The 27,982-nt window shown below is 40.6% G+C and overlaps 1 protein-coding gene across 1 annotated transcript; it reads left to right on the top strand.

The window, feature by feature from the left end:
• The first annotated feature begins 120 nt into the window (after positions 1-120).
• nf2a (NF2, moesin-ezrin-radixin like (MERLIN) tumor suppressor a) lies at positions 121-27,982 on the top strand. The gene is made up of 16 exons (XM_070833599.1): positions 121-845; positions 2,046-2,171; positions 2,294-2,416; positions 5,302-5,385; positions 10,855-10,923; positions 11,092-11,174; positions 12,867-12,942; positions 13,444-13,578; positions 13,953-14,027; positions 14,208-14,321; positions 14,656-14,778; positions 15,238-15,455; positions 16,926-17,031; positions 19,734-19,852; positions 20,769-20,928; positions 26,644-27,982. The coding sequence occupies exons 1-16, from the start codon at positions 732-734 to the stop codon at positions 26,692-26,694; spliced, it is 1,776 nt and encodes a 591-aa protein (XP_070689700.1). The 5' UTR covers positions 121-731; the 3' UTR covers positions 26,695-27,982.

The following is a 27,982-nucleotide window of genomic DNA, read 5'->3' as shown; positions in this document are numbered from 1 at the left end:
CTAAATTACTAAAACCATGTGATAATACATGGATGTGTCTGTTTGTAACGATGTTACTACAACATTCTGGACGACACTTGAACGCAACATTGCTTTTTTGGATGGCTAACGAATGGTTAGCAGCAGTTAGCCAGCGCTCCTTTTCTAGCATTGGCTATGTTCAACAACCTACGCCTTTTGAACACTTCAGAGGGATATAGTGGACTCATATTTTGTCTGACGAGGAGATTTTAACGACAACGGATTCAACGATATACAAATTATAACTTTAGCTCAACTTATGGGCTCATACCGGATATTTGATGTTAGTTAGCTAACTTAGTTTGTCTATTATACTTAGCTAGCGTTAGCAGGAAGCTCAGGACAGTAAGGGTAACGTTACACTACGTTTACCAGCTCATGCTAAATGTATTTGTAAACTTTTTCTGTGGTCGCTAGCGTGAAATTTCCGAAGAAAAGCCACCTTAAAACACGTATTGTGTATGAGACATTCAAGAACCAAGAAAATGTCAGTCTTTTGTAAACTTTGATGGGACTTGCTTGGAAGCATCTATCCACGCTGGACTGTCACATATGCACAGCTGTGCTCGTCTTGTGATAAACAAACTAAGCCAACTCTGCTGCCTTCGCCACAGGGTATCGTAGACATAATGCCATGACAGTGCATTCAGTTTGCAGAAATTAATTAATGACTTTGAATAATTGGATAGTTGGTTGATTAACAATTCACCATGGCAAGCGCCTTAGCAGTGAAAATGGGATTTAAGTCACTGATGAGAAAACAAGCCAGGAACTTCAACGTCAGGATCTGCACGATGGAGTCAGACATGGAGTTCAGCTGCGAGGTGTGTATGCGATGTTTGAGAAACATCATTTTCATTCAGTGATTTTCATTTGCATTCACATGCAGTGGTCCTGACCACGACACCAAGTACATCTAAGCTCTCCTGCTGGCCGTGTTACCAGCTGCCATGCGCTGCAGTGCAACCACAACCTCATTCAATCTGTAATGACAACTGAATTATCGTGTGGTTACAGAGTTTATCTTGGCGTCAATAGTGATGATGGTTGCTCATGAGATATATGAGTTTTACTCTCCGACACTAGATGGCAGCAAGCAACCATGATCACACGCAATTGGTGTAGTAGGTCTGTCCTACAGAGGACTAAATCAGTGATAATTCATCTCTGTCTTATGCAGCAGTGGAATCATGGACATTTTAATCGATGACAAAGCTTGACGCATTACAGGAGTTGCTGAAGTGCTGCGTGCATTATTCTGCCGTCTGACTCAAAAAGCACACTGATTTATGTTTTGTTTCAGTATGTGTTTTATATTTTTGGCTTTGCAGTTCTTTTTGATTTAGCACATGACTTGGTTGGAGAGAGAAGAACTAAAAGGCACCAAAATTACTTACAGACACCACCTCTGTATTTAAAGGGGAGGAACCCCACCAAAGTTTGCCGCTGGTAATTACACAGGGCAGCATTTTGTTAGTTGCAGGTTTCTATTTTCTGTGCTGGGATGATAATTGTATCAATTATGGGTTTTGTAAATAGTATTTATCGGCCATTGGTCACACTGTCAAAATGCTTATTTTGCCATGCATTGGACTTTTTGATTGGCCGTAGTTGGCATTTCTGATGCATGATTGAGCTAATATCCTTTTTTTTTGTTGCCGTTTTTAACCTGTTTTTCACGCCAACCATGAATGCGCCCCGAGTTAGTGCAGAGGCTGAAGATGAAAGGTATCTAAATTGGATATATGTGCCTGATATGCCTTCCTCACAGCCCTCAGCTGGATGAGGAGAACATGCATGGCTCCTTGCTTTGAACCACAAACTGAGGTTATAATAAAAATGCTAGTATGCCCGGATTCAGTAGACACAGCATTTTATGAATGGTTTTCAGTCAGTGAATTATGTGAATTTTACCGCCAATATTTAACTCAGACTGACTAAATTTTCCTTTTTAGTATGCTGTCAGTATCAATTCAACACATCGTGGACATTCAGCATTTTCTGTTAAAACATTTGTGTTTCAGGTCAAGTGGAAAGGAAAAGATCTTTTTGACTTGGTGTGCCAAACTCTGGGACTGAGGGAGACGTGGTTTTTTGGGCTCCGCTATAACGTCAAGGACACAGTTGCTTGGCTGAAAATGGAAAAAAGGGTAAGTGATACTCGTGTCATTCTGGCCTTGTTACAGCCACGAGCCATTTAGGCAAAGATATAGCGAGCGTGAATGCATTGCCCCACCTTGCAAATGTTGTTTTCTTTGGTTCATTGTCGTAGGTCCTGGATCAGGAGGTACCAAAGGAGGAACCCATCACCCTTCACTTTCTGGCCAAGTTTTACCCTGAAAATGCAGAGGACGAGCTAGTGCAAGATATCACACAGCATCTGTTCTTCCTACAGGTAACTACACGTCATACAAACCTGCCGTTTTATCGTTGTGTTTACATTTGGAGCTTTGCTTTTAACCATTTCAAGGCTAATCAAGCCTATTCAGTTTGAGTATCGAAATATTTGATTTTTAACTGCAGATTGCTCTTTTGGCTCTGCGTTGTGTCTTGAGATACTTCTCGTTCTTTGTATCTATTTCATTCGTGCCAATCATGCCAAAAAGGCCTCATGAGAAAGTTCTTTGTACACTTGCGCTGACTGACACATTCTCCTCTGCTCCTTCTCTACTGCTTTCTAAGTTGAAATTGCCACAGGCTAACAGATAAACCTGAAATAAAACATGCCTCTCAGAAGAAGCTGTGGATTACTACCTGGCTAGTAGGCAGACACTTTTATTAAAAGCCGACTTTCCTTGATCACGATCCTCCCAGAGGGGTGCTGTGTTTAAGACTTTAAAAGAAAATAAAATCTTAGAAATAGATTTCATCTCTTCTGAGAAGCTAAATGAGTTTAAATGAATGCTTTCAACATGGGCGTGTGAGAATGTGATAATTGATATTTAACACTTGAAAACACTTCAAATCCATTTCCAATCCATCCATTTCACCCTCGCACATCAGGCATTTGGCTGATGCGCTGTATCTGCACCATTCTGATCCAGTGCCAACAGGGGGCACGCGTCCACAGAGTTTATGACAAGTTGTTGAGCGGAGCACCCTCTAATACACTTTTTCCATTTTCCCGGACTTATTGTGTGCAGCCATGTGGAATCGATGCGCAACATATTACCGCTGCCCTTTCTCTCCACTTAATACTCTCCGGGGAATTCCTGCGGAGCTTGCCACACCATTCTCCTCGCAAGAGATGAGATTTGTAACTGTGCTCCCATCGTCCTATGCTACCAGCCACATTTATCAATCACCAATTAGGCTTTAAGGGCTTAGTTATTGGCCCAGTTAATGACATGTTCTCTATGGGATGCTAGTCCCCCATAGCATATCCAGCTCATTGTGCTGGTTCAGTTATATGGCTTGAGACAGCACTTGTGTTCCTTAGCATTTGAATAGAAGCACTTATCTACTTAAGACATATAAAAAGTCTCTCTGTGTCCTTAATCCGTTCTGAGGTAGTTGAAGCAATTTATTTATTTCAGAGGGAAGCCTTGCTAAAAAAAAAAAAAAAAAAAAAAAAAAAAGGAACTTCAGACGACAAATTACTCAACAGTTAAAGCAGTATACAGCTACAAGGGGAGAAGAATACAAATGCGTAGTTCCTCGCGTCGCCTGTCTGCTTATTACTTTGCTCTCATTAATTCCCATAATGTCGGGAGCAGGCCTCTGTTCAGATAGTGTCACAGGCATGACAGCTGGATTAGTGCTTATCAGAAATGATCACCGACCCGGATACAAACGCGCACACACACACACACACACACACACACACTCTAGACCACTTACACAAACAGACACATGCACATCTTCGTCACCTCGGCCTGCAATCTTAGCAACAGCGCAGTCTCATTTGTAAACCAGATTGCAGCCTCAGCCTCTTAGCACTTGCCACGATTAGGGGCTGTCACCTCTGGCTCCACACCTTTGTTAGTTCAAAAACAAGAGAAGACAGCATGACTGGCCCTGTGAATGATAAGGTTTGAAGCATTAAATTGCACACTTATACAACTACAGCTGACGCATGTTTTCGCAGTCTGACCTTACAGTCTGGCTTTGTGCTCAATGTGTAGTTATGCAAGTTTGTGATTCAATTAATGTGACAGGTGATGCAGCTGACACCTGGCGAGACGTACCACTTTAATCCGGAGGGGGCTTGTTAAAGGGGATTGCCACCCATTTTTTAGCATTCATGTTATTACTGTGATCCATGACAGTTATCTGAAGTCAGCACTTGTAAGCACGAACCACTATAAACTGGAAACATAAAGCGTGGATTTGTACTTGCTGACAGAGGTTCACACACATAGAATCAGCTATCCTTGGGGCACAGAAAAGACATGAATCATAAAAATGGGTGGAGCTCTCCTTTAACTATGATTTGGAGCTTTTCTAAGACTCACACATTCCTGTTATGTTATTATGCTCTGCTGACTAGCAAGCCGATATTCTTGGAGCAGCTTAATGATCATATGAAATAACATTGGCTTGGATACATAGTTCCTGGCTCTGTGTCTAATAGGTCCCAATGTGACTATGATACTTAAGTCTTACAATATTTATTTGGCACAGTTTGTCCTGTTTTCAGACCTCTCTAAAATGTTCTCTTGTACTGTAGCAGTGGTGGCTGAAACTTCCAGCCACCATTAACCCAGTTTGCAGCACATAATAACTTGATTTTTGTTGCTACTGAAAACTGGGACCTGAGTGCTGCTGTGCTTTAGCTGTAAGTGGTTCCAGCATTTGTCAAAGCGGAATTAAAGAAATAAAATTCGGGCTATCAAAAGCACAGTAGTCAGAAAGCAGTTTTTCACTCTGCGCTGACACTCATCTCTCTGACGTATCAAGTCTTTTCATTGTGTTTGAGTCAAATAAGATCACCTGTCAGTCTGATTCAGGTCCTTCATCTCACAAGAATCCTTCCTTTCAGGGAGATCAATACAAAGAAAATGTAACGCACACTGAAAGCTAAGAACAGATACTCTGATTTATATTATAGATTATAGTTTTCTCACAAAGCCCAGCCTCACTCGCAATGTCTTCAGCACTGTTACACAATTTAACAGTGAAAAGCATCACCATCAGTGTAACAAGCAACTAAATGACACAGAATTTACATCAGCTCCATGGTTAATTCTGAAATGCTTTTTGTGTTAGAAAGGCTCGGTGGAATGAAGAGGGCAAAATATAGTGGCACCTCAAAGCTGATTATGTTTGGTGACTCCTCAGGTGAAGAACAAGATCCTCGAGGAGGAGATTCACTGTCCACCTGAGGCCTCTGTGCTACTGGCCTCCTACGCCGTCCACGCCAAGGTTAGTGCTCTTTTTGGGACCTGAGATTTTATTCTCAGTTATTTTCAAGCAAGATGAGCACATTCATCCATCTGTCCATCCATCTGTGTATTCTCTGGTTTATTAATCCTTACTTTAAAATCTGCATGACCAAATGGCAACTTCTCTCCTCCTCAAGCATGTTTTTTTTTTTAAAATTACTGGTCTGATGAGGTGCTAACAGCTATGAATAATTTACTACAACAGGCTACTTTCTGTATCTGCACTAAAGGCTGCAGTGATTTTAAAGGAAAGCAGTGTAGACCCAGCAATTTTAGATGTTGTTCCAGAACTCTGTCCTGATAAAGTCCTGATAAAGACCAGAGGAGCACACATTACATTACAGTACAAGTTCCTTCAACAGCTAGTTTTGGCATCGATTTTTAAAATTCCTTTAGTATTTTATGGAGTGTTACAGGGCCTTGCATAAAATGCATTTAATGTATAAAGGAGGTAGCATGGTGCTCTGGAAATAGCTTTTAAAGTAACTGTTTTAAAATTCAGAAAGAATACTTACTAAAATAAGTAAAAATAAAATAAAAATACTTACAGTACACACAGGGGCTATTTGTTCCTGAGGACATAAAGATGAGCACCTCCAAGCTGGACAATGTAGTACTCTGCTGGAAAATTGTAGACTTCTTTTATGTTCAGAGCAGGTGGCTGCCACAGGAAGGAGGTTGGATGTGTTCAGGTCTTTTTCAAAAGTAAGAGATCAAATGGCAGATTGTTGTAACGTCTACTGTTGTGCATTCATTGTACCAAACTGCCAATTTATGGTACGTTCCACTCCTCACCTCTAGTCGTGAACTCTGGGTAGTGACTGAATACATATTAAACAATTTAAATAATAAAGACAATCGTGGATGAAATTAGCTCTCTTTGCAGGGTGGCTGGGCTCATCCCTTTACTCAGGGTGAGGAACTAAGACACCTGAAAAAGACGCTTGGAGTAAAAAATGGCCACAATGGACCCCAGGCTGAGTGATGATACAGATGTTTCAGATTGAGTCTGGAGGCATGCATGTGAGGAAAGTAGAGGCTGAGGATTATAAGTAGAGATCTATGCAGATCACCACAGCTTCCCTTGGTAAAGTAAAGGTGGCAGTTTATTTTGACAAAGAATTTATGTCATCCAGCCCAGCTCAAAACTGACCCTTTTAGACTGGCTTATGCCAAGAGTGTCTTTGTAATTATCATATGTACTCTAATGGTATTCCTTTTTCAGGTTATTTTTACATCACTTATATATATCTAAATTATCGTGTGTTTGTGTATTTATATTGTTTCCTGTTTGTGTTTTCATTATTTAGCATTGCATTAAGGCAAACTTTGTGAGCACTTTAAACCGCGTTATCCTGTGTGGGAGGTGCTGCATAAAATTTTCATTTTTTTCTTCCTTGAGGATCAAACAACAAAGTTACCTGAAGTTCATGGAAATCACTCCACAGGAAAAGGCTTCCTTAATAAACCTCCAGCGATCGCAGTCGTCTTGGTTGAAGGATCCCATCTTTCTGAAATCCCCATGAAAAAGATAGGGAGAGTAGGTGCAGCTTTCTGACAGGCGGACAGGGTCTAGTGAGGCTGGAGCTCTACCTCAAAGATTTGGCCAGAAGCCCTGAGAGACTCGCCTTTCCCATGCCAATTTGACAGGTCTAGGTTAAAAGAGAGTGTGCGGATTAAGAAAAAAATCAGCAAATGAGCTTGAGACCTGTGCTGTCTGCTTTTAAACCTGGATATGGGAACAGCAAAAAATATTGGCTCACAATCTGTTTTCATTTAATCAGCTGTCCACCTTGATTAGAGACAATATGAGTAAATTGGTGTTGTAAAGGGGAGACAGGTACTTGTTTAGCAGTGCAGCTGCTGTGAGGGTTCTGGCAGACTTTGCTTCTCTCCTATTCTTGTTTTTGTGCAGAACCACTGCAGCCAGTGAAGCTGAGTATTATCACACAGTGTGATGTACTCTGGTACCTTTGCTCATTTTTATCGTGATTATTCCAGCCTGAAGATGGTAATAAGTAGAAAGTAAAGGCGTATTCCAAGATAGAAACACAAATGTTCAAAAGAGGGGTTTTTTTCCCCCAGTAATGTTAATCGTAGCTTTGTTCAGGTATGGACAGTCCCACACAGAATCTGCACATGTAATTTACCTGTAGTCTGAGCACAAAGTGGCGTATAATTCATAACAAACGCAGTAGGAAACCATAAAAGCTACAATTAGCTTGTATGACTTACTGAGATTGCATGAATTAGAGGGGCTAATAGAGGATAGGAAGAGTCAACGAATTTGTGTGTGCTCTGGCAAAGTTTCACCTTTGGCATGGGCAACATAGAGTGCATGTATGAACGTGGCTGATATATACAAAAAACAAAAATGTAAGTTCATCTAAATTCATCATTTTAACGGAATGCAACGTTTTGTATGTGTAACGTATGGGGGACACTGGTCTCTACAGATTTTTCATCAACTTCCTCTAAGCAAATATACAAAAATTCCCTTTAGGTGATTAAAATGATTTGGTAATATTTGAATCATCAGACTGAAGAACCATACTAACTTTTCTGTGGGCACTCTGCGAGCCAACATTTAAGCCTCTGTGGGTCTGCAGAGGTTTCAGTGCCCCCTGTTTTGTATTCTGCCTGGGTGCAGTGCTACAAGGAGGTGTCAACAGGGAATATCAAGAAACAGCTGCTCTGGAAAAATGCAGAGGGAGTCACTCTGGCGTAGAGGTTGAGTAGTGGCTGAGGTTAGCTATTTTAGCCACAACACCACTGGGGGAGTGGAGATTCGTGAGTAGGGAGGGGTATGAGAAAGTAATAGGCATGAATGACACTGGTGGGGATCACTGTGTTTTACAGGTGGCTTCAAAAAGACTTGTTTCCCAAACTAATTCTTTTGAAAATTGAGCATGGCAGCCTCTAGGCGACAGGATGTCTATTTCTTTGTATCTGTTGATTTCCAATCTGTATAAACAGCAAAGAGCCAAACAGAGTCACACTTTTCAGCCTCAGTCTGGACCAAACAATATGTTATTTAATACTCCTTGGAATGTGGCACCTTTGCCTTGAGATTATGTAACTCCTACGTGACTCACCTGACTCTGATGTAATAATACTGATGCCCACCGTATAATATTAACCATGTTCACCATCTTATTGTTTTACTTGCTGACATTTGGTAATTAGCACTAAACATAAAATACAGCTATGGCCAATGAGAATGTCCTTAGCCTGCAAAGTGTTCAGGCACAAACCAAAGTATTGGACAAATGGAAATCTTAATCTAATGATGGCGGTAGATGAAAATCAAGGGGAAATTAACAATCAGAACAATTCATCCCAAAATGCATCAGGTTGTTTCCCTCAAAACCACAAATGTGAGCCCCATGATGGTGTGAGATTACCAGCATGACTGAACACGGCAGTTTTCATAGCTTTATTTTTGGTTTATAGTCATCCATGGAAGTAGCCTAACCAACGTCAAAAAGCAGAAGTCCCCTTTTGCCTGTTCCACAACAATATTGCCTTGCATTGATTCGAGTGTATTTCATGGCTGATATGAACAACCTGAAAAATCTGCATTTTCTCACTATGGTACTGTAAATGGATTTTCTTTGATGTGACTGGGCTGTGTGAGAAATACATTTCCTAGATTAAGAAAGGGGGCTCTTTTGAACGCTATGCTCCCATTCGTCAAGGGTCACTGTTGTGCTTGTGGTGATAATTGTTAAATAAAAATATTGACACATAGCTGTCCTTTAAGAATCGATCATTGCTGTTTGGGTTTGCTTGAAATAATTGGAAGAAAGGTGTGTAATCAGAAAGCATCTGCGTGCACTATCACTGTCAAAACGCCACCTGCCTCTCCCAGAGCTGAAGAGCAGTTTTGCCATCATACCTATATAAGTCTATACTGTATGGTATGTCATCAATTATGTAGCACTTACAAACAAACAGTTGAGGAACCGAGGGAGTAGAAGCTGCAAAAAACGAGAAAGAACGATCTAATTAAATGGCTTCTCCACTCTGTTAGCCACTGCATTGGTGTTCCAGGCTCTCCAGCCTGTGTTGAGCTTATTAAATTCAGGTCTGTTAAGTACTGTTTTCAGATTTGTGTGCACAAAAATAAAATCCAATTAAAGCCCATAGTGAAAGTAACACTAGACACACAACACACGGCATGTAGAATTAGTTACTTGATTAGAGCCACACGAGTGGTGAAAAGCTTCAAATGTATTGTGTGCAAAGCAGCAAAAATCCTTCATTCCAAGAAACAACAATCTATGTACTCTAAATTGCATTTGTTATGTGTTGTTATTGTTCAAGGACTTAATGATGTTTTTTCTTCCAAACACAATACCATGTCACATCAAACTTCGTGGTTTTGGTTTCAGTTTGTTTCCTTGCATTTGTGTGACAATTTCTTTGTTGTGTATTTTTCGACCAAGAGAGAGACACAGCAATGAAACGCTGAGCAATTACAATGATGGTTGTTTTTTTAGCTATTTGAAACCTCAGTCTCAGGTTTTCAAGGCTACCTATTTTCCACCAAGGCACAGCAAAAAAAATCAGTAGTCTTAGAGAACATCAATGATATCAGTGAGAGGACGATAAGATAACACTTTTTGGTTATTCTCCTTTTTAAACCTACTTTTTTGAACCAAAGTTCAACAGTCCCTTTGGTGCTTTCACTCTTGAGTTTAAAAACAGTTTGAATCAAACATACAGCATGAGCTGATTAGGGTTGGTAATATGCAGCTAGGCCTAAAATGTTTGATTTTCACGATACTACATTCGCCTCATAAATTTGACACATTTTCTTCTTGAATAACTTGGTGCTCTAATAGTGCTGTGGAAAACTGCAAAAGGATTCAAATATAATCTGCCTACCTCTATGACCTCTTCCACCAGTACTTTATCAGCAAATTCACAAATAATCACAGTGCTGAGGAAAGATACAACTGGAGTAGTATATAGCACAGGTATAGGCAAGCATTCATGTTAACCTACTTACATAAATCTACAGCCATAGCCATGTAGCTACATGTATAATTCATATCCTTCCACCAGTTTTACAGCAGCCCAAAGGAAACTCCCCACTGCCACTCAGTCCTAATCCATCCATATCTCGCTTCAGACATGCATGATATGATTCGTATCTGGGATCTGTGATGATAAGTGATCAGTCTCAGTTTGCTCAGAGATATCTCCTAATAGCATCATCTACATCGTCTCCCAACAACTGGGCCACTGGGTGTGCGGTGCACGTTAATGACCCGATGGCAGACCAGCCTCCATTCATCCTCCAAGAGACCCGTGTCTTACAGGCGCTGTAGTTTCATCTTATGAACGGCTCCCCGGAGAGGGATAGTCTGGTCTGTTATTGGAGACTGCGGCCATTAGTTTGGAGTGATTTTAATCCTTCTGGCACTTATGCTCTATTTTACAGTACGGAGACTACGACCCCAACATTCACAAACCTGGCTTCTTAGCTGAAGAGGACCTGCTGCCAAAGCGAGTGAGTGACAGCTGGGTTTACTTATTGCCATTCATGAGTGAAGATGTTGACATATTTTCCTTGTTATCCGGGCCTATACCTGCATTATAACATATCTTGCATTCCATTGTGAACTGTGTTTTACTGCATGCATTCATGGATATTTATTCCTGCCTCCCTCCATTTTAGGTGATTAACTTGTACCAGATGACTGCAGAAATGTGGGAGGAGAGGATCACAGCGTGTTATGCAGAGCACAGGGGCAGGACGAGGTAAAAACTGCTGCACTGAACTGTACCACTGTGAAGTTTCATAGTCATCAGCAAAATTGAATTTTAAGTTCACATAGGATGTGCTCAAAAGTTAGTTCCACATGAAATGTTTTATGCAGCACTGAGGTCCATTTTGGCAGCGAGACCTAAAAAAAAAAAGTCACATAAAAGTTATTTTTGTAAGGAGGTTTTTTAAAGGCGCATTAATGGATCCACAGTATGAACGTTTTTAACATCTGATTAAGTAAAATGCACTAACACCAAATTTCACAGCTCATCACAGCCTGTAACTCACCGACAAAGAGTATTTATGTGTTTTTTTCACACTTCACGTTGCTATCTTTTATAGGAGAAACATTTGGAGAGGAGCAAATACACCATAGTGAAAAGGAGCATTAAAATGATACTGCTGTAATTACTTTCATAAATCCAAAATGACACAAGAATGGAAATCAGTTGTTATGTTTTGCACTTTGTTCCACCACTAAGCTGAACTAAGTTGAAAATGGACAGGGAGTAATTGTGAGGGCTGTGGAGTGTCTTAAAGCTCCCGTGGGTGGGGAGTTCTGGGCTGAAAAGTGAGTTCTAAAAGCCAGCAAACGTCAGCACTTGGAAAAGTAATAATTGAGTCACTGGTGCTGATCAATAACCCTTTCAACCCCAGCAGAGAGAAAAGGGAGTCAGCGGTCCACACACCTTATACCATCTTAATTGTTTAGTCAGTGATGCAGTGTAGTCGGGGGGGGGTTATTAAAATTGGTAAAAATTAAGACAGACATTTGGTGCTGGGTTTCGGTAAATTCACAATACTCTGCACTATGGACCCATTTCTTTAGCAAATGGTCTTAAGACATAACATCCAGCCCCATACAGTTTTATTTCGTCTTTATTTTGGCTCACAGTCTTTTCAAACTTGATACGAAATTGATTTTAAAAACTGATGTCAGCGCAACATCCAAGTACTTGAGTTACTGCCCATTTGCATCTGTATGTTCTTTTTCTTAGAGTGCAACTCTAATGCTTTACACTTCCACAGCAGTAATCAAGCATTGCCTTCTAAAGTTCCTCTGACTCTCTCTAAAGTCAGAATGTGCTCAGCGTCCAACCTAGTTAAGATTTGTTTACTTGCCATAATGCTCTCTTGCCTGTTAAAACTTTGATAAAGCTTAAATCATCAATTTCTCAACCACCCTTATCAAACAGCAAGTTATTAAAAGTTTAGGCACAAGCGTGCCCTGATTTTCCCTCAACCATCAAAGTATGCTAATGTGCTGGTTTTTTTTTTTTGCTGACTTGACCCTGAAATCACAACAGATCTGCCAGACGAGCTGCAGAAAGAGAGGAAAACAGTTTGTTGGATTTGTTTTCTTATTCACAGAATTTAGAGTCTTGGAGCCATCAGAATAAGTCTTCTTCTCCATCAAGCATGACCTCTAAAGCCCGTTAGCGAATTATAGTTGTGTATTTGTGTCAGTACTGTGCTTATGTTTTCACCCTCGCAAGAGTAATGTGGCAGAGTTTTTATAGATCACACAACATGACAGATGCTACACACAAAAGCAGAGGAAACAAGGTCTGATCTTCTTTTCCCCCTCCACTTCTGCACCTCCTCTCCTCCCACCCTTCCCTCCCTGTCTTCCTCCCTGTTCATTCTCTTGGATCCCTCTCAATCTCTTTCTGTCTTTGAACCAGGGATGAAGCTGAGATGGAGTATTTAAAAATAGCTCAGGACCTGGACATGTATGGCGTCAATTACTTTTTAATCAGGGTGAGCCAAAGCTGCTTCTCTACATCTTTACAAAGTAAGCCAACATGAGAGCTTAGGAGGCTTGTCAATTTCACCGTGGTGTTATGAAATGAAGTAAGGGAAAAACAATCTGACTCTCCTGTTCTAAACTGTCCCTTAGTTCAATTTTTTATTTGAACGTTGAGAATTTCTAAACAAATGTTATTTTTTCGGGTAAAGGAACAGCTGCTATTTGTAAGTGGACCTTTTCCCAAGTCATTCTTAAACGAAAACAAACCTGTAACAACTCTCAACAAACAGAAATTCACTTGAGGTGGCTCTGGCCTTGATTAATGCATTCTCTAAAAGGCCGAGACATTTTGAAATACCACCAACGAGTCAACCTCAGTTTAAGTAATTCACTGTAGCATTACTTTTCAAGTAAACAAGCCCAGACTGCATACACACCCAGCAACTGGCATTGTTCAGCTCAGCTCTAACAAATAGTTTCAGCTGCTGTTTCTTTCTAATGTTGTGGTTTAGAATAAAAAGGGAACAGATCTCCTTCTGGGAGTGGACGCCCTGGGTCTGCACATCTACGAGCCGGACAACAGGCTGACACCCAAGTGCTCCTTCCCTTGGAATGAAATCCGCAACATCTCCTACAACGATAAGGAGGTGGGACAATCTGCTGTTGTAGTTTATGATAAACATCGGTGGGACAGTATTTGGACTGTAGTAAGACAGTTAAAACTTGAATATAGACCGACATATTTAGGTGATAATTTAGTATAATAGTTTGCATTGATCTTGAAGGGAATCATAGCATGTGTTAGGCTATTGTTCTACAAGTTTCAGATACCTGAGTTAATGATTAAGAGCAAATTACAATTAAAATTACGATTAAAAAGTAACTATTGTTTAAGGTATACATCCGGATTATTTGCTGATCGATATTTTATTTCAAAGATATTGCCCAGCCTGACAGAGGTGTCCTTTCAAGTTTTTTGTTTGATCACAAATCTGGTATTCTTGTCTCCTCCTATGTTCAGTTTACCATCAAACCTCTGGACAAGAAAACCAATGTTTTCAAGTTCAACTCTTCACGGCTAAGAGTCAACAAGTTGGTGAGTTCAGCTGAGGTGGTAAATGTTGTTGTGGGTGTGGCTAGTAAATAATGCTTTTTCTCCAGCCACTTTAACAATCTGGAAACTGCTATTTTGTGGTAAATTGTAAATTAGACGTTTGGGATATATCAACAATTTTGCTCTGTCATTGTAAATAGCACACATTCTTTGTCCTTGCAGATCCTCCAGCTGTGTATAGGGAACCACGACCTGTTTATGCGCCGGCGGCGGGTGGATTCGCTGGAAGTACAGCAGATGAAGGCTCAGGCCAGAGAGGAGAGGGCTCGAAAACAGGTACCGATGATGGCTTAACAGAAAAGAGGGGATGGAGTTGATCTTGTCAGCACCAAAATTTCCATCCAAATGTTGTGAAAATTTTAACCACATTTAAATTAATTGTAGCCTTAATAGTCTTTGATGTGTTGACTGTATTTTTCCACATAATTGCCAAGGGAGGAAATTCGCTTGAGAACCATTAGTTCGTAGAAGTTACTTTTTAAACTTTATCTATCGATCCAAGTGTTGTCCATTGTATTTTTATTCTCTCTTTTTTTGTCCGTATGTCAACTCATTTTTCCCACAATATCCTTTTGTCTTTGTCCACACTCCACCTGTTTGTGCCATTCAGGTAGAAAGGCAGCGTCTGCAAAGGGAGAAGCAGCTGCGGGAGGAGGCAGAGAGAGCCAGGGACGAGCTGGAAAGGAGGCTGATTCAGCTGCAGGATGAGGCTCACATGGCCAACGAGGCCCTGGTAAGCCTCAGTTGGTTAGCAGAACCCAAAATCTACCATTATTTTGGTAGATTTGGTAGGTTGATGTGTCATATGAATACATATATACTTACATACATACATTTTATTATTTCGCACACACACACACACGTACGTACATACGTGTGTGTGTGTGTGTGTGTGTGTTCACATCACCTCTTCTCAGTGTTTCCTTACTTTTGTCTTTTACTTATTCCTTCCCTTTAAATGTCTTTCACTGTCACCACTTCTCCCATCAATCTTCCTTGCTCCTTTCATGTACATCTGTCACTCTCTTCCTCTTTCTCTCCTCTCTTTCTCTGCACATATGTTTCATCTCTCACTCCCATCTCTCTTTCTTTGCTCCATTTCCCCATCTCCTCCCCTCATTGTCAACTTTTCTCTTCCCTTTTCCCCCTTCTTGGGTTTGCCTTTGGTCCTCCTCTACCCGCTGCTCCCTAGCTGCGTTCGGAGCAGACGGCGGACCTGCTGGCTGAAAAGGCCCAGATCGCGGAGGAGGAGGCCAAGCTGCTGGCCCAGAAAGCTGCTGAGGCTGAGACGGAGATGCAGCGCATCAAAGTGACTGCCATCCGTGGCCAGGAGGAGCGGCGGCTCATGGAGCAGAAGATGCTGGAGGCAGATATGCTGGCCCTCAAGATGGCCGAGGAATCTGAAAGGAGGTGGGGAGAGGAGGAAGGAGGACCACATTGATGAATGTAGCGTGCACAGCCACCCATGCTGCAGTGAATATGATTCTGATCCAGCTCTGACTGCTATGTAGCTTTATCTCTGTCAACACTGTCTCTGCCATACCCCAGAGCTCTCTTTGTATCGGTCTCATACACACAGACACACACACTTGACGCACATTATTTTTTTGATCCCTAAATAACTCATCCCCAAATCTTGCTTACTTTCCAAGAGTGTAATAAAAATACATTGAACTGAGGAAGCTGTGTTACAGGAGCATCAAAAGGCAGTTCCTAAATAACTTCCTCAGCTCATGAGCCTGAGTTACTATACTGTTTAATGTCAAGGTGCACAAACACGCCACTGCACTTCAGTTTGCTCAGCAGCACAGAAGTCAGTCGGTATGCCCTGAGCACAGAGCTAGGTAACACAGCTGTATTTAAATTGCTTGATCAAAGAATAAGAACTTCTAACTTGTTTAAAATCATTTAATTTTAAAGGCTTTGTTCTTACACCCCAGCTGAAGAGCAGGTAATCACGCAGTTACAGCCACACTGGTCCACAAAGAAGAAAAGAGAGAAAGCTTTTGTTCAGCAGCCCTCCCCCTAGGTCTGAGCTGCAGTTAATTTGTTCTTGTTCATTCTTAGCAGTAGCATTGATTGATGGCGGGAGTCCTTATCAAACAGTCTCTTTTAGTACACATTGACAGTGGTGAACTGATTTGTTGATCTGTGTTTTAAGAGTGATTAAAATGCAATTTTTTTACACATCCAAGAGTAGTTCAAATCAAGTGCTTATAATCTGCTTATTTGCTGCTGACTTTTTCTATTTATTTGGAGGTCAGATGAATATGGAGATGGGAGGCTGATGAGTGATCCTTGATCAGCACTCTGCAAAGCTTGATAGACACCAATCCATTGTAGGGATGAAGTTAAGTCGTTTTCATAACAAAACTGTATACATAGATACAAAGAATATCACTTCGAAGCCTCTACTTCACAATTTATTAGGCAGTCATTTCAAATGTGCACCATTAACCACTTGCCAGTAACTGCAATTTCTGGATGAGCACTACTTTCTGCACCAGAGGATTTAAACCTGCTGCACTCAACATGTAAATGACTATGTCCACTCAAACTCTTGAGGCACGTAGCTCCCCCACATCAACGCAGAACTGCTGAGAGCTCAGTAACACAATCAAAAGAAACGTAATCACCCGCATATAACATTCTTACATATCTGTGTGCAAACCCGATGGTGGAATAATGGAGTCAGAAATGATTGTCTGCTGGGGTGATGCATTGATCACCTGGGTAATAACAAAGTGACATTCCTGATTCGGCGAGTGCCGACGTACCGATTATGTAAGATAATTTTGGATTCAATTTAGATAATTCCTTCGAAGGACTGGGAGGTGAATTAAAGTATTAACTGCATCTGTCCGTCTGTTTTTCCCTCAGGGTCAAGGAGGCTGAGCAGCTGAAACAGGACCTGCAGGAAGCCAGGGAGTCGGAGCGCAGGGCAAAACAAAAGCTGCTGGAGATTACCAGCAGGGCTGTCAATGTGGTAACGAACCAGGATTACACTCACAATCTTATCACATACAACAATACATGTTTGTACACATATACTTAAAACATGCAGGAAGACATGTACTGTTGCATATAGCACACAACCCAAGTGGGCTTAAACTATTAATCCACTGGTCTATAGCAGGAAATAAGTCAATGTAAATTCTAATAATCGATTATTCGTTTAAATAATTAATCAAGAAAGTAACCAAATATTTGCTCCTCAACTAAATCGAGTAGATTATTTATTAGTTTACTAAGTAGGGACAGCATATTAGTATGGCTTTGACTAAATTATTTGTATTGTCAATCAATCGTTTGGTCTGTAAAAAAAATTATTTAAAAAAACAATGAAAAACACTGATTGCAATATCCCAAAGCTCACAACAATGCTATAGGCAATTTTCACATTCATACTATTCATAGAATAATTTATTTAATTATAATTTAATACCAAGTAAATCAGCAAAGTCTGATGTTTGAAAACCTGGCACCATGAAATGTTTGTCATTGTTGCTTGACAAATAACTTCAATATTTTATGGATTATCTGAGTACTTGCCACTTAATTTTCTTTGGATCAACTAATTACTTTAATTGTTGCAGCTCTACACATTAATAAACATTACCTTAAATGTAATGTAATTAACATTTTTCATCCATAGTCTCTAGATACAGGTTTTAATATCCCAATTGAAACGAAATGACCAAGACTATAAAGTGTTTTGTTTTTTTTAATTTAATTTGTCAGACAGCATGCAGCAATATAATGCTGTCACTTTGGGCTCTGGTAAATTATTATGGGCCCTCCTTACTTCTTTCACATTATCAAGACAAAGACAAATGGATGAATTGAAAGTAAATCAATAATGTAAACGGCTGAAAATTACAGCCTTAATACAACCTCACATAAAACAGATTCGCACAACGCACATATGATGCAATACATGGATGCACTGCCATTGTACACCCCACAGAAAAACACTGTGCCCTTCCCCACTGGGAGCATCAGCTGCAACTTTCTGTATGGAAATGACCGTGACTACATTGCTTTAGCACACTGAACAGAAAATACTTGCATAAGAACATTCTGCACACAAGGCAGCCTACGCAATAGCTTCCAACATGCTAAAAACCCACACGTTACACATTCATCTGCTTACACACATGTACACACACACACACCCACCCACACAGACACAGATAAATATTGAGATGCTGGCCAATGATAGAGAACTACTCGCTTGTAAGCTTATGAATGAATAGCCTAAAAACATACAGACTAGTGCTCATACATACAAAAGACATGCTGCTTCTGGAACTCCAATATACATTTATGAGCTAATGAGTGAATAGTCTACACATACACACCCATTCCCATCAGCCTTGATCAAATTGTCCTTTATCCTCTTCTAGACCATATATATGCTGAATGTATCCACCCTGTAGTCTGGATTCACATGCTAACCAATAGATTTACATTTATATTGTGCATTAGGTTCACTTCTTATCCAGCCAACTCCTGAGGTGGCATGTGGCCAATGCATTTCACACAGTTGATCAAGATCTAAAACCACATGTTTGTGTGTTCATGGTCTGTCACCATTAAAGTGGTCTTCTTTTTTCCCCCTTCCTCCTTTGTTCTCTGTCTACATTTTGTCCTACTTGAACACATCTTTTCCATGCATTCCTCCTCTCCCCCTATTTATACTGTCACCTTCAACTTTATTCGATCTCCCCCACCTTGTGTCTGTGTCTGTGTCTCTCTGTGTCTCTCTCTGTGTCTCTCTCTCTCTCTCTATATATATAAAAAATAATAATACATTTTATTTATAGGCGCCTTTCAAGGCACTCAAGGACACCGTACAACACACAGTTAAAAACAAACAGTGAAAAAGCAAGTTAAAAAGTCAAAAAAGGTAGAAAGGTAGAGCTGGGTGTCGTCTGTATAGCAATGAAAGTGAATGTTATATTTACGGAAACTGTGGCCAATGGGGAGGAGATAGATGATGAAAAGTATAGGTCCAAGGACAGAACCCTGGGGAACACCGGAAGAGATGGGAGACGGCTGGGATGAAAATGTTTTTAACTGAATGAATTGGGAACGGCTAGACAGATATGATATGAACCAGTGAAGTGGGGTGCCAGATAAGCCAATGGAAGCCAGTCTATGGAGAAGGATGGAATGGGAGATGGTATCAAAAGCTGCAGTCAGGTCAAGGAGGATGAGGATGGATAAGAGTCCGGAATCTGCTGTCATTAAAAGGTCGTTGGTGATTTTGAGAAGGGCTGTTTCTGTGCTGTGATGGGGATGGAAGCCTGACTGGAACTGTTCATAGAGGTTGTTATTGGAAAGGTGAGAGTGGACTTGAGATGCAACTGTTTTTTCCAGGATTTTGGAGAGGAATGGCAGATTGGAGATAGGACGAAGGTTGTTGAAATTGTTGGGGTCTGAACCAGGTTTCTTCGGTGTTACTGCAGCAGATTTGAGAGGTAGTGGGACTGAAACAGAGGTGAGGGAGGAGTGGATGATGGTGGTGATTAGAGGTGACAGGGAGGGGAGACTGGCTTTGACTGCCTTTTCTTCCTCTATCACCCTCACTTCTTTATTCTTCCCCATTCTCTGCATTTTTATGTCCTGTCAATTTGTCCACATTGCTTCCTTCCCTCTAATCTCTCCTTTCATCTCTCCTCCTAGTCCCCTGGCCTCCCTCCTGACAGCATGCCACCAGACCTGAGCTTCAGCAGGGAGAACCTCAGCTTTGACTTTAAAGATACCGACATGAAACGCCTCTCCATGGAGATCGAGAAGGAGAAGTGAGTGGCCGGCCCCACTCTGCTGATGCTGCCTAATATTTTGGGTCCTCCCTTGCATTTTACACTTTCTGGTTATGTGGTTGAGCCTGATTGCAGTAGTTTGGTGATTTAATTGTTAACAAACCAAAGATATTGATTAGCTGACGAAAATCATTTTCAATTGTAAATGCTCACAGAATGAATTTGAGAAACACCTAACTTGATAACACCGTCATTTTTTAATATGCACATTTTAAATCAGGAGTTCTTGTGAGCAATTGACCCTCAACATTGGCTGTCACTGATGTCACTGCCAGCATTCAAGCTCTTTTTTTTCCTCTAGCTCTTGGTGTCAGTTATTACAGACAGGAAAGACTACATTTAGACAAGTATGACCCCGGCTGCGGAGCTGAATAAATTACTTGGGTCTTTGTTGATATGTAATCAGGTAATTAGGTTTTTAAAATAAAAGCAAGTGTGCAGAGATCCACAGGCCCAGGATTAGCGGGTAACTTCATAATACTTGAAGAAAGACTGCGATGGAATTGATAACATAAATAAAAGATAGAATAAACTGTGGCACTGCGATGAAGTTGACCAGTTAGATTTATCCGTTAAGTGTCATCTTCTTCCAACATTTTGTAAGATCTTCTCTATCTTTTGAAATCGAGTAAGATTAGTGAATTTCACAATACAAATAATACAACATTTTCCGAAAGTTTATATATATATATATATATATATATATATATATATATATATTTTAATTTTGGCAAATTCTTGATCAATTGGATTAGAGTGTTATGTAATAGCACAAGCTTCTGGGTTATCAATAGTGTTTATATCTCTTACACCTGTGCCCCTATTAGAAGGTATAAAATAATGATGCCTTTTGTTGCCATATTTATATATATATTGGCTCATTGATCACGTCCAGGGTCGAATACATGGAGAAGAGCAAGCACCTGCAGGAGCAGCTGAACGAGCTAAAGACGGAGATCGAAAGTCTGAAGCTGAAAGAGAGGGAGACTCCTCTGGACATCATCCACAACCAGAACACTGAGCAGGGGACCAGCAAGCAGAGCAACTTCAAAAAGGTAAATAGCCAAAATATGACTCACGTGTTCCTCCAAAATATGCAGCACATGCTCCCCATTCATGCCTCATCTATTCACACTTGTGCACATTCAGTCAAACATTAGTAGTTATTTTAGCGTCTCAGTCAATAGGTCTTTGGTAGCAAAACAGAAATCTGATTACATGTACCCCTTAAGGTGATTTGACAAATCGGCGTGTAAAGATTAACTCATACATATCGGAAAACTGTTACAAGAGCCAGAGATTTGACTTCCTTGAAACACAACCACAGATCTGATCCAAATTCTTCTAAAATCCGGGAAAAAAATTCTGCAGCTGTCAAAAAGAAACCGAAAGTAACTCTTTGTCTGCCTCTCTCTGTTAGCTTGCTACATTCCCCGTACACACACATCCACAGCATCACCAGAATGAAAGAGATGTCAGAACTACTGTGTACAATGCTACCTGAAATCTTTACATTGCATTTGCAGTCTTCAAAACATGCAACAATGTCATAAGATATGCCCGGTGGCTTCGACAAACTTCAAACTAGTCACTTCAAGTGATGTTTGCACTGAGCGTACAGTTATGAGGAGGAGCAACATGAGGCAAGTAAGACAGCTACAATAACACCACTTTCAACATGCCTCATCTCCTGCTGACTGAAGGCAAACTGTCACTGAAGCCAAGTGCTCTTCCATTTGCAGGGTCAAGTGCTCATGCCTCTTTATTACCACACCAAATAGATACCAAATCCTGAAGAATGATACTAACCCAAGAAGAGAGGTTAAGAAAAAAAAAACAGCCAGTAGCATTTTAAGGTGTCTTGTGGGGTTTTCTTGTCAATAAACAAAAGTTTGACTTATATTCATTGTGGCTCACTGAAAGACGATTTGTGTCATTGAGCTTTAAGAAATACTTTGAATTGGCTTTCTTGCCAAATGAAACATTTTTGCGATGCCGGATTTGAAAGTGTTTGTTTTAAATCCAGATTTACTTCCTTTACAGCGCATCTTGGCATGTTACTGTCTCCTGTCGTTCAGTTTCTTGTGCACATGAATGACACAATCAAAGAAAAACAGCTCTGTACTAAAGGTCTAAAACTAAACATAGAACATTTAAATTCCTCCTTCTGTTTGACTGGCTAAAAGTTATCTTAAAACTACCAATGTTCTCTAGTGTTGGCCTGACAGAAAACATACATTTCTGGGGTATATCTGAGATAAAAGTTGAAAAAAATAATGTATCTATTGTGGTCACACTTTAATTTTTTTAGAGGAAAAATAGAGGAAAATACACGACTCACTCAGTATCAGACTTCAGCACTGGAACTAAAAAAAATACAACATATTTTTTTAATGTACAAGCTTTCAGTCAGAGACCTTCTTCATGAGCAGGAAGCCAAGTGCGTGCAGCAGCACAAAGGGCTGAGAGAACATCACTTAATTAGCCTTAATGCAAAACACTTGTGTCAATCAGTTGAACTTTTGTGGCAAAACATCAAGGGAGTTTAGACCTGGATACAGTGTACTACAAGTCAAAAACACAGTGTCCATAGAGAGAGCCAAGACACACCAAGCACATCAGATTTACAGAGTGTACAATATACACAACAATAGAGATAAATGCCATGTCAACATCAGACATTTAAAAGAAGTAAAAGGGACGAATCCTAATAGCAACTGAATGTTATAATCTTTTTTTCTATCCTATCGTGGCCCGTCTATTAGAGGTATATATACACATCTGTCTCTTGTGTGTTTTGGTCACATTTACAAATTGCTTTTTTAGCAGTTTAACAGCTGTCCAATCAGCCGGGGACACACGAGGTGGTGATGTCTAAGTGTGGTCTTAATACTGATCTTGCATCATTCCAGGGATCAAAAATGTGATCGTCCTCTCTCGTTCAACACTCATTGATTCTCAGAGCATCACTTAATACTCTTGGACTGGGGTTCATTTTTTTCAGCTTTGAGTTTCTTCTTTGATGGAGCCCGCTGGGGGAGCGGGATTGATCGTTCATTTTCTGCTATGACCCCTAAAAAGTGCGCAGCGATTATCGGCCCTATGTGTGTTTAAAATGAAAGAAAAAGTCTCACAGATCAACTGAGAGGGAAATCTGTGTTATTGTATGCATTTTATGTGGACTCCATCAGTAATAATAGGTAGTTCAATTTAGCTGAGTGCCTGACTTGGTGGTGATAAGAAATGGAACAAAAAAGCGACAGACTCCTTCAGCTTGGGGGATATTCCCAAATTGATTGGTCAGAGGCAACGGAATTATTATAAAAAGTAGATTGTAATTCTGATGAACTGGCAGATTAGAGTCATTCCTTTTTATCTTCCCACTCCAGTATCTCTCTATAATTTCAATAAAAGTATCAAATGAAAACTTGAGCTTGGTTCTCAGAGCATTGTATAATGCTCCCTTCTCATCTCGCAGTGTAAAATACACTTGTTAAAGGAGAGGTAATTGATTTTTGCTTGGTGATTAGTCATTTGGATGGATGGGGACACCTCTGACATGCAGGGGGGTTGTTAAAAGTGTTAAAAGTGTTAGTTTAATCGAACCAGAGGTGGTCGGCATTCATCTTGTTAGCGGGGGAAGGGGTAGGAGCACAAGGCATTTCTGCGAGAAGGAAAGAGGAGTCAAGACTCTACTACAACTATGTCAGTGTTGACAAAAGAGGTGAGAAGCTTAGGGGAGGTTGAGTGTGACCAAACATGTTCAAAGTATGAGTGTGAGGGAGGCAAAGTGCTGAGAGTGTACTATGACATAGAGAGGGACAGGTTGAGGGGGTAGATGGTGGGAGAAGAAGAGCAGAGGGAATATAGAACAGTGCACAGATCTTTGGGCCAGAAGCATCAGGACTGGCTGCACCCCCATGCAAATTTGACCCCATGCAGACTGCCCCTCCGCTCTGGATGATTAATGAATGGCCCCTTAACACGGCCCAGCGCCTTTGCACTTCTACCAGGTCACAGGCTCTGCTCTGTTAGCACCAGGCCTGCAGGAGACCTCATTCTCGACAACTGAATCCCTGCACAAGAGCTGCAGTGATTCAGTGCGTAGTTTCACTGGGAGGAAATGCTTATTTTTACATATGGCAGTCCATCCAGACTATGTGAAGTGGCACACAAAAGAGTTCAATCACCAAGGTTACTCTGATTGTGCTCTCCTGCATATCAAAACAACACAGGGAAGGATTTCTCCCCTGGAAACATCTTGATGTTGTACCTTGGACATTGAATTAAGAGTTTTTGGTGATCCAGCATGGAGACAGTGTGGATTACAATGCTGCAGAGTTAGACATCGACACACACACACACACACTCAGGCTTTCACACTAACATGTAGTTCAGGCTGCCTGTCTGCAGGGACAATAGAAGGTGATCTGCAAACATTATGCTGCAGATCCATCCCCCTCCCACACATTATTTGTTTGGATTTACTTAAGTCCCTCCATCTACTCATTCTCCAGAAATAACCTGGATTTCCCCAACTGTCCTCCTTTGTCCCCGGTCAAATATTTGCTTTGGCAGCTGCTTTAATTCCCTTTACTTTACAGTGGCTGAAGAGAGGAAAAAGTTTGTCAAGCCAATTTGAAGTAGAGTTCAGTAATGTTGTATTAGATGAGCTAATGGTTAGTTGTGCTGAAGTCTTTAAAAAGTGTCGTCAGTGGCACTAACAATGACAGCAACAACTGGGCTAGCTGACCAAAAGACCAATTTAGCATCTTCTACCAGAGGGTGAGTTAGCCTCAATGAAGGGAAGCAATCTTTATCGCTGTAAAAATACAGGTGGCACGTGTGCTTTAGTGTAGAGGTGTAGGAGTTCTTGTGTAGTGACGCAACAGGAACATGACTCATGACTCATAATGTCACTCTGCTGTCAGTGATTCATGGAGTAGGGTTGTTTATTGTTAATTCTAAAAGAGCAAGGAAAAAAACAACATGGCAGGGTTAGACCTCTGACGTTATTCAGATTTTCTCATCACTATGACGTTTATTTACATTACATTTCATTTCATTACTACCATGATGTAGCTCCGTTCTCCGTGGAAGAGGGAAAGGAGCCGACAGAAGCAGAGGAAGAGGCACAGGTTCGAGTTTAGCCTCCAGGAGCCTGGTGACCTGCATGTTCACACGCTACAAACTTAATTTTTGGTTTACTGACCCTTTTCTCTTTGGCCATGCCTCGGCTGCCCTACGCTTACCAGGGTTGTGTTTTCAGCGCACACACAGAATGGACAGTTGGCGGACTATGAGGAGATATTTGCTAAATTTGACACAAAGAGTATTGGTTTAGGATCGCTGACTGACTTGTAAAGCACAGCCAGTGGCCCGGATTAATCCATCACCAGCACATTTAAACCTGCAGAGAAAAACAATTAACAGTGCTTTTCTCCGACTGGCATTGATCTTCTACCCATCCTGCTCTGCCTGTCTGTTTGATCATCCCTGCAGTAGTAGAGTGTTTGGAAAAACCTACAGCTTTCTTTGTCCATCAGGGCCTGTAATCTCTGATCGAGCCTGAATTCTGTTTCAGTATAAGATTTTTCAATAACACTACATGCCTTCACATAACATCAGAGATTCTTCACAAGCAGAATAACCTTGGGGGATATATTTTCAGTAAACACGCAAAAGTATATAGACTCTCCAATTATCCTCTCCTTATGATCACTTACTCTTGTGATTAGTCAGGGGAAACAAGTCCAATCACATGTTGCTGGAGTGCTTCGTGGTTTTTAGTGCCTTTTTAAATCTAGTCTGGCGTTCAGAGGCATAACTGGATTAAACATGCATGTGCGTACGCCTTTATTAGAATTGCAGCCAACCCAACCTTCGTCCAATCATAGATTTTCTAAAATTGCGTTGGTATTATTTTATACAGGTTAACAAGCTAGCAGGTACAATTTAGGTGAGACTAATTGGAAAGTAAATAGAAAATAACTCATGTGACTTCATTTCTAAATAGCTTTAGAGCTTACAAATGCCACCAATCAGCCTGGCCAATGAATGTAAAATTCTCCAAGAAGCACTGAGAATATGTAATAGTAAGTGATAATATCACATGAAACAATGACATACAGAAATGGGTATATTAGATATTATTTCCAACTGGCCCTGCCCACTTGTAATCAGTTAGAAAAGGACAGATTGGGGAACATAGATAAGGAAGTCTCTAATTCGACTCAACCAAAACTGTTCTAACTCATCACTCATTGTAAGAAGCTGATCGAGGAAATATGTTTTCAGGGCCCATGAATCCAGTTCAGACATTTTTCTTGTATGTATTATTAGTTTGCACTATGTAGCATATAGCTGTATGCCGTATATACAAAATGAATGAAACACACAGCATGCAGCACAAGACTGGACATGATTTTAGGAAGCTCCCTAGAATTACAGAGACCCCCTCAGGGAATTGCTGAATTCTAAAAGTCAGGGTTGGGCAATCTGCTTTCACCCCGCGAGCTGTGGCTACAATCTGTCGGTGTCTCAGTCAGATATTAAGTTTCTTGTGCAGAATTGGTGGTCATGGTGCTACAGAAGGGTTGGATCTGGCAGAAAGGCTGAGGGTCAGGGCAGGTCATGATTTCACTGACATTAGTCTCCAGTAAGGATTTCCATTTAGTTACTTGCTTTGCTTGCTGCAGTCTTTTCTGAACTTGTTTACTTCCATCACAGATAGAAACACCTTATCAGGTCTGTCGTTATCTCCTCCACAGCTGACACTACAGAGCACCAAGTCCAGGGTGGCCTTCTTTGAGGAACTCTAAACTACATACCTGTAAAGGTAGGGATGCACAGCTGTCAAGGACCTCACGATCTTACATTCCCAGCCGATTTAAATGATTGGCCACACTACAAGGCCTTCTGGGCCACTTCCTGGGACCATCATGAAAGACTGCGAAGAAAAAAAAAAAGACCACTGCCTTGATCTGCACCAACGCCCGCGGCCTCATGCGTACGCACAAACATGAATGCATGCATAATGCACTAAATCTGGGATACATAAAAAAAATGGAGTGTGTGTTTACAAATAAGAGTGTGTGAAATACAGCGCATTCTCCTTGAATATTTTGAAGTGAATGTGGGTGATGTTAATGTCGAAGAACAAAGGTTTGAATTTCCAAAAAGCAACTAAATGATCTTGGACTGCTCCAGTTACACTTGAGTGTAGAGGGGTTAGTATAACCCATCGAAATGGGGTGACCTACATAATTTGACTGCATAACTGTTTTGAAATTCAAATAAAACCAATAAGGGAAAAAGCTGAACAGGAAAATGAAGTGATTATATTGCTGATATATTGGCCTTACTCTGACCCAAATATTTGATATTTAGCAGTTTCAGGAAGCAAAATATTGTATAGACCAAGACTGTCCACTGCTTATACACCGACAATTAATTAATCGATTGTGTTGTGTAAGCAGTGTTTTGTTTTTAAACCTCCGACTTTGTGTCCATGCTTGTACCTTTTATGTACCTTTTTATGGTGAATGAAGACAAAGTGTTGAGGACGAGGCTTTAGGACCCGCGTTTATACATCTTGTATGCACAGAGAAGTCGTGTTACATATCTCTGGCTGCCTCAAGCAGTTGAACACCTGATTAGGGTGTCATCCCCCAAGGCAGGGAGCACACTATGTTCTGCTCTCAAAAGTGAAGAGACGATCATTTATACTACGCGGTTCTTAGAATTGGAACTGGATAAAGGAACTGTGATTCTTAGATATGATCTTGTGTCACATCTGTCATCTGTCTCTCTTTTTTTTTTCTGTTTGTGAGGACAACCACTTTTCTTTTCTTTTTTCAAAACATGAATTTGCATCTATTTTGAATTAATGTGTCTTTTTGAATTAATGTGCTCTTTCCCTCTGAAAGGAATTTATTTTTGGGATTTATAATGTGAAGAAAATATATATATATTTTTTTTCTTCTCTGCATTTAACAAGGATAGTAAGCAGTATTTAAAATGAAACTTTGGGTGACGTTACAGTACTTGTATGTCTAGATATAAATTTTCAAAGAAACATTGTTACAGATTTTATGTTATTCATGTAAG

The sequence above is a fragment of the Pempheris klunzingeri genome, chromosome 7 (genome assembly GCF_042242105.1).
Source record: "Pempheris klunzingeri isolate RE-2024b chromosome 7, fPemKlu1.hap1, whole genome shotgun sequence".
Classification (NCBI taxonomy): domain Eukaryota; kingdom Metazoa; phylum Chordata; class Actinopteri; order Acropomatiformes; family Pempheridae; genus Pempheris; species Pempheris klunzingeri.
Note: the sequence above shows the minus strand (reverse complement) of the source record. Positions and strands in the feature narration are given on the sequence as shown.

What these genes read in the sequence shown, in the direction of transcription:
- nf2a (XM_070833599.1), top strand. Translation starts at nt 732, where the DNA reads ATGGCAAGCGCCTTAGCAGTGAAAATGGGATTTAAGTCACTGATGAGA. An exon ending in GGCTGAAAATGGAAAAAAGG is followed by an intron (nt 2,172 to 2,293) that starts GTAAGTGATACT and finishes TCATTGTCGTAG; the next exon opens with GTCCTGGATCAGGAGGTACC. An exon ending in ATGGAGATCGAGAAGGAGAA is followed by an intron (nt 19,853 to 20,768) that starts GTGAGTGGCCGG and finishes GATCACGTCCAG; the next exon opens with GGTCGAATACATGGAGAAGA.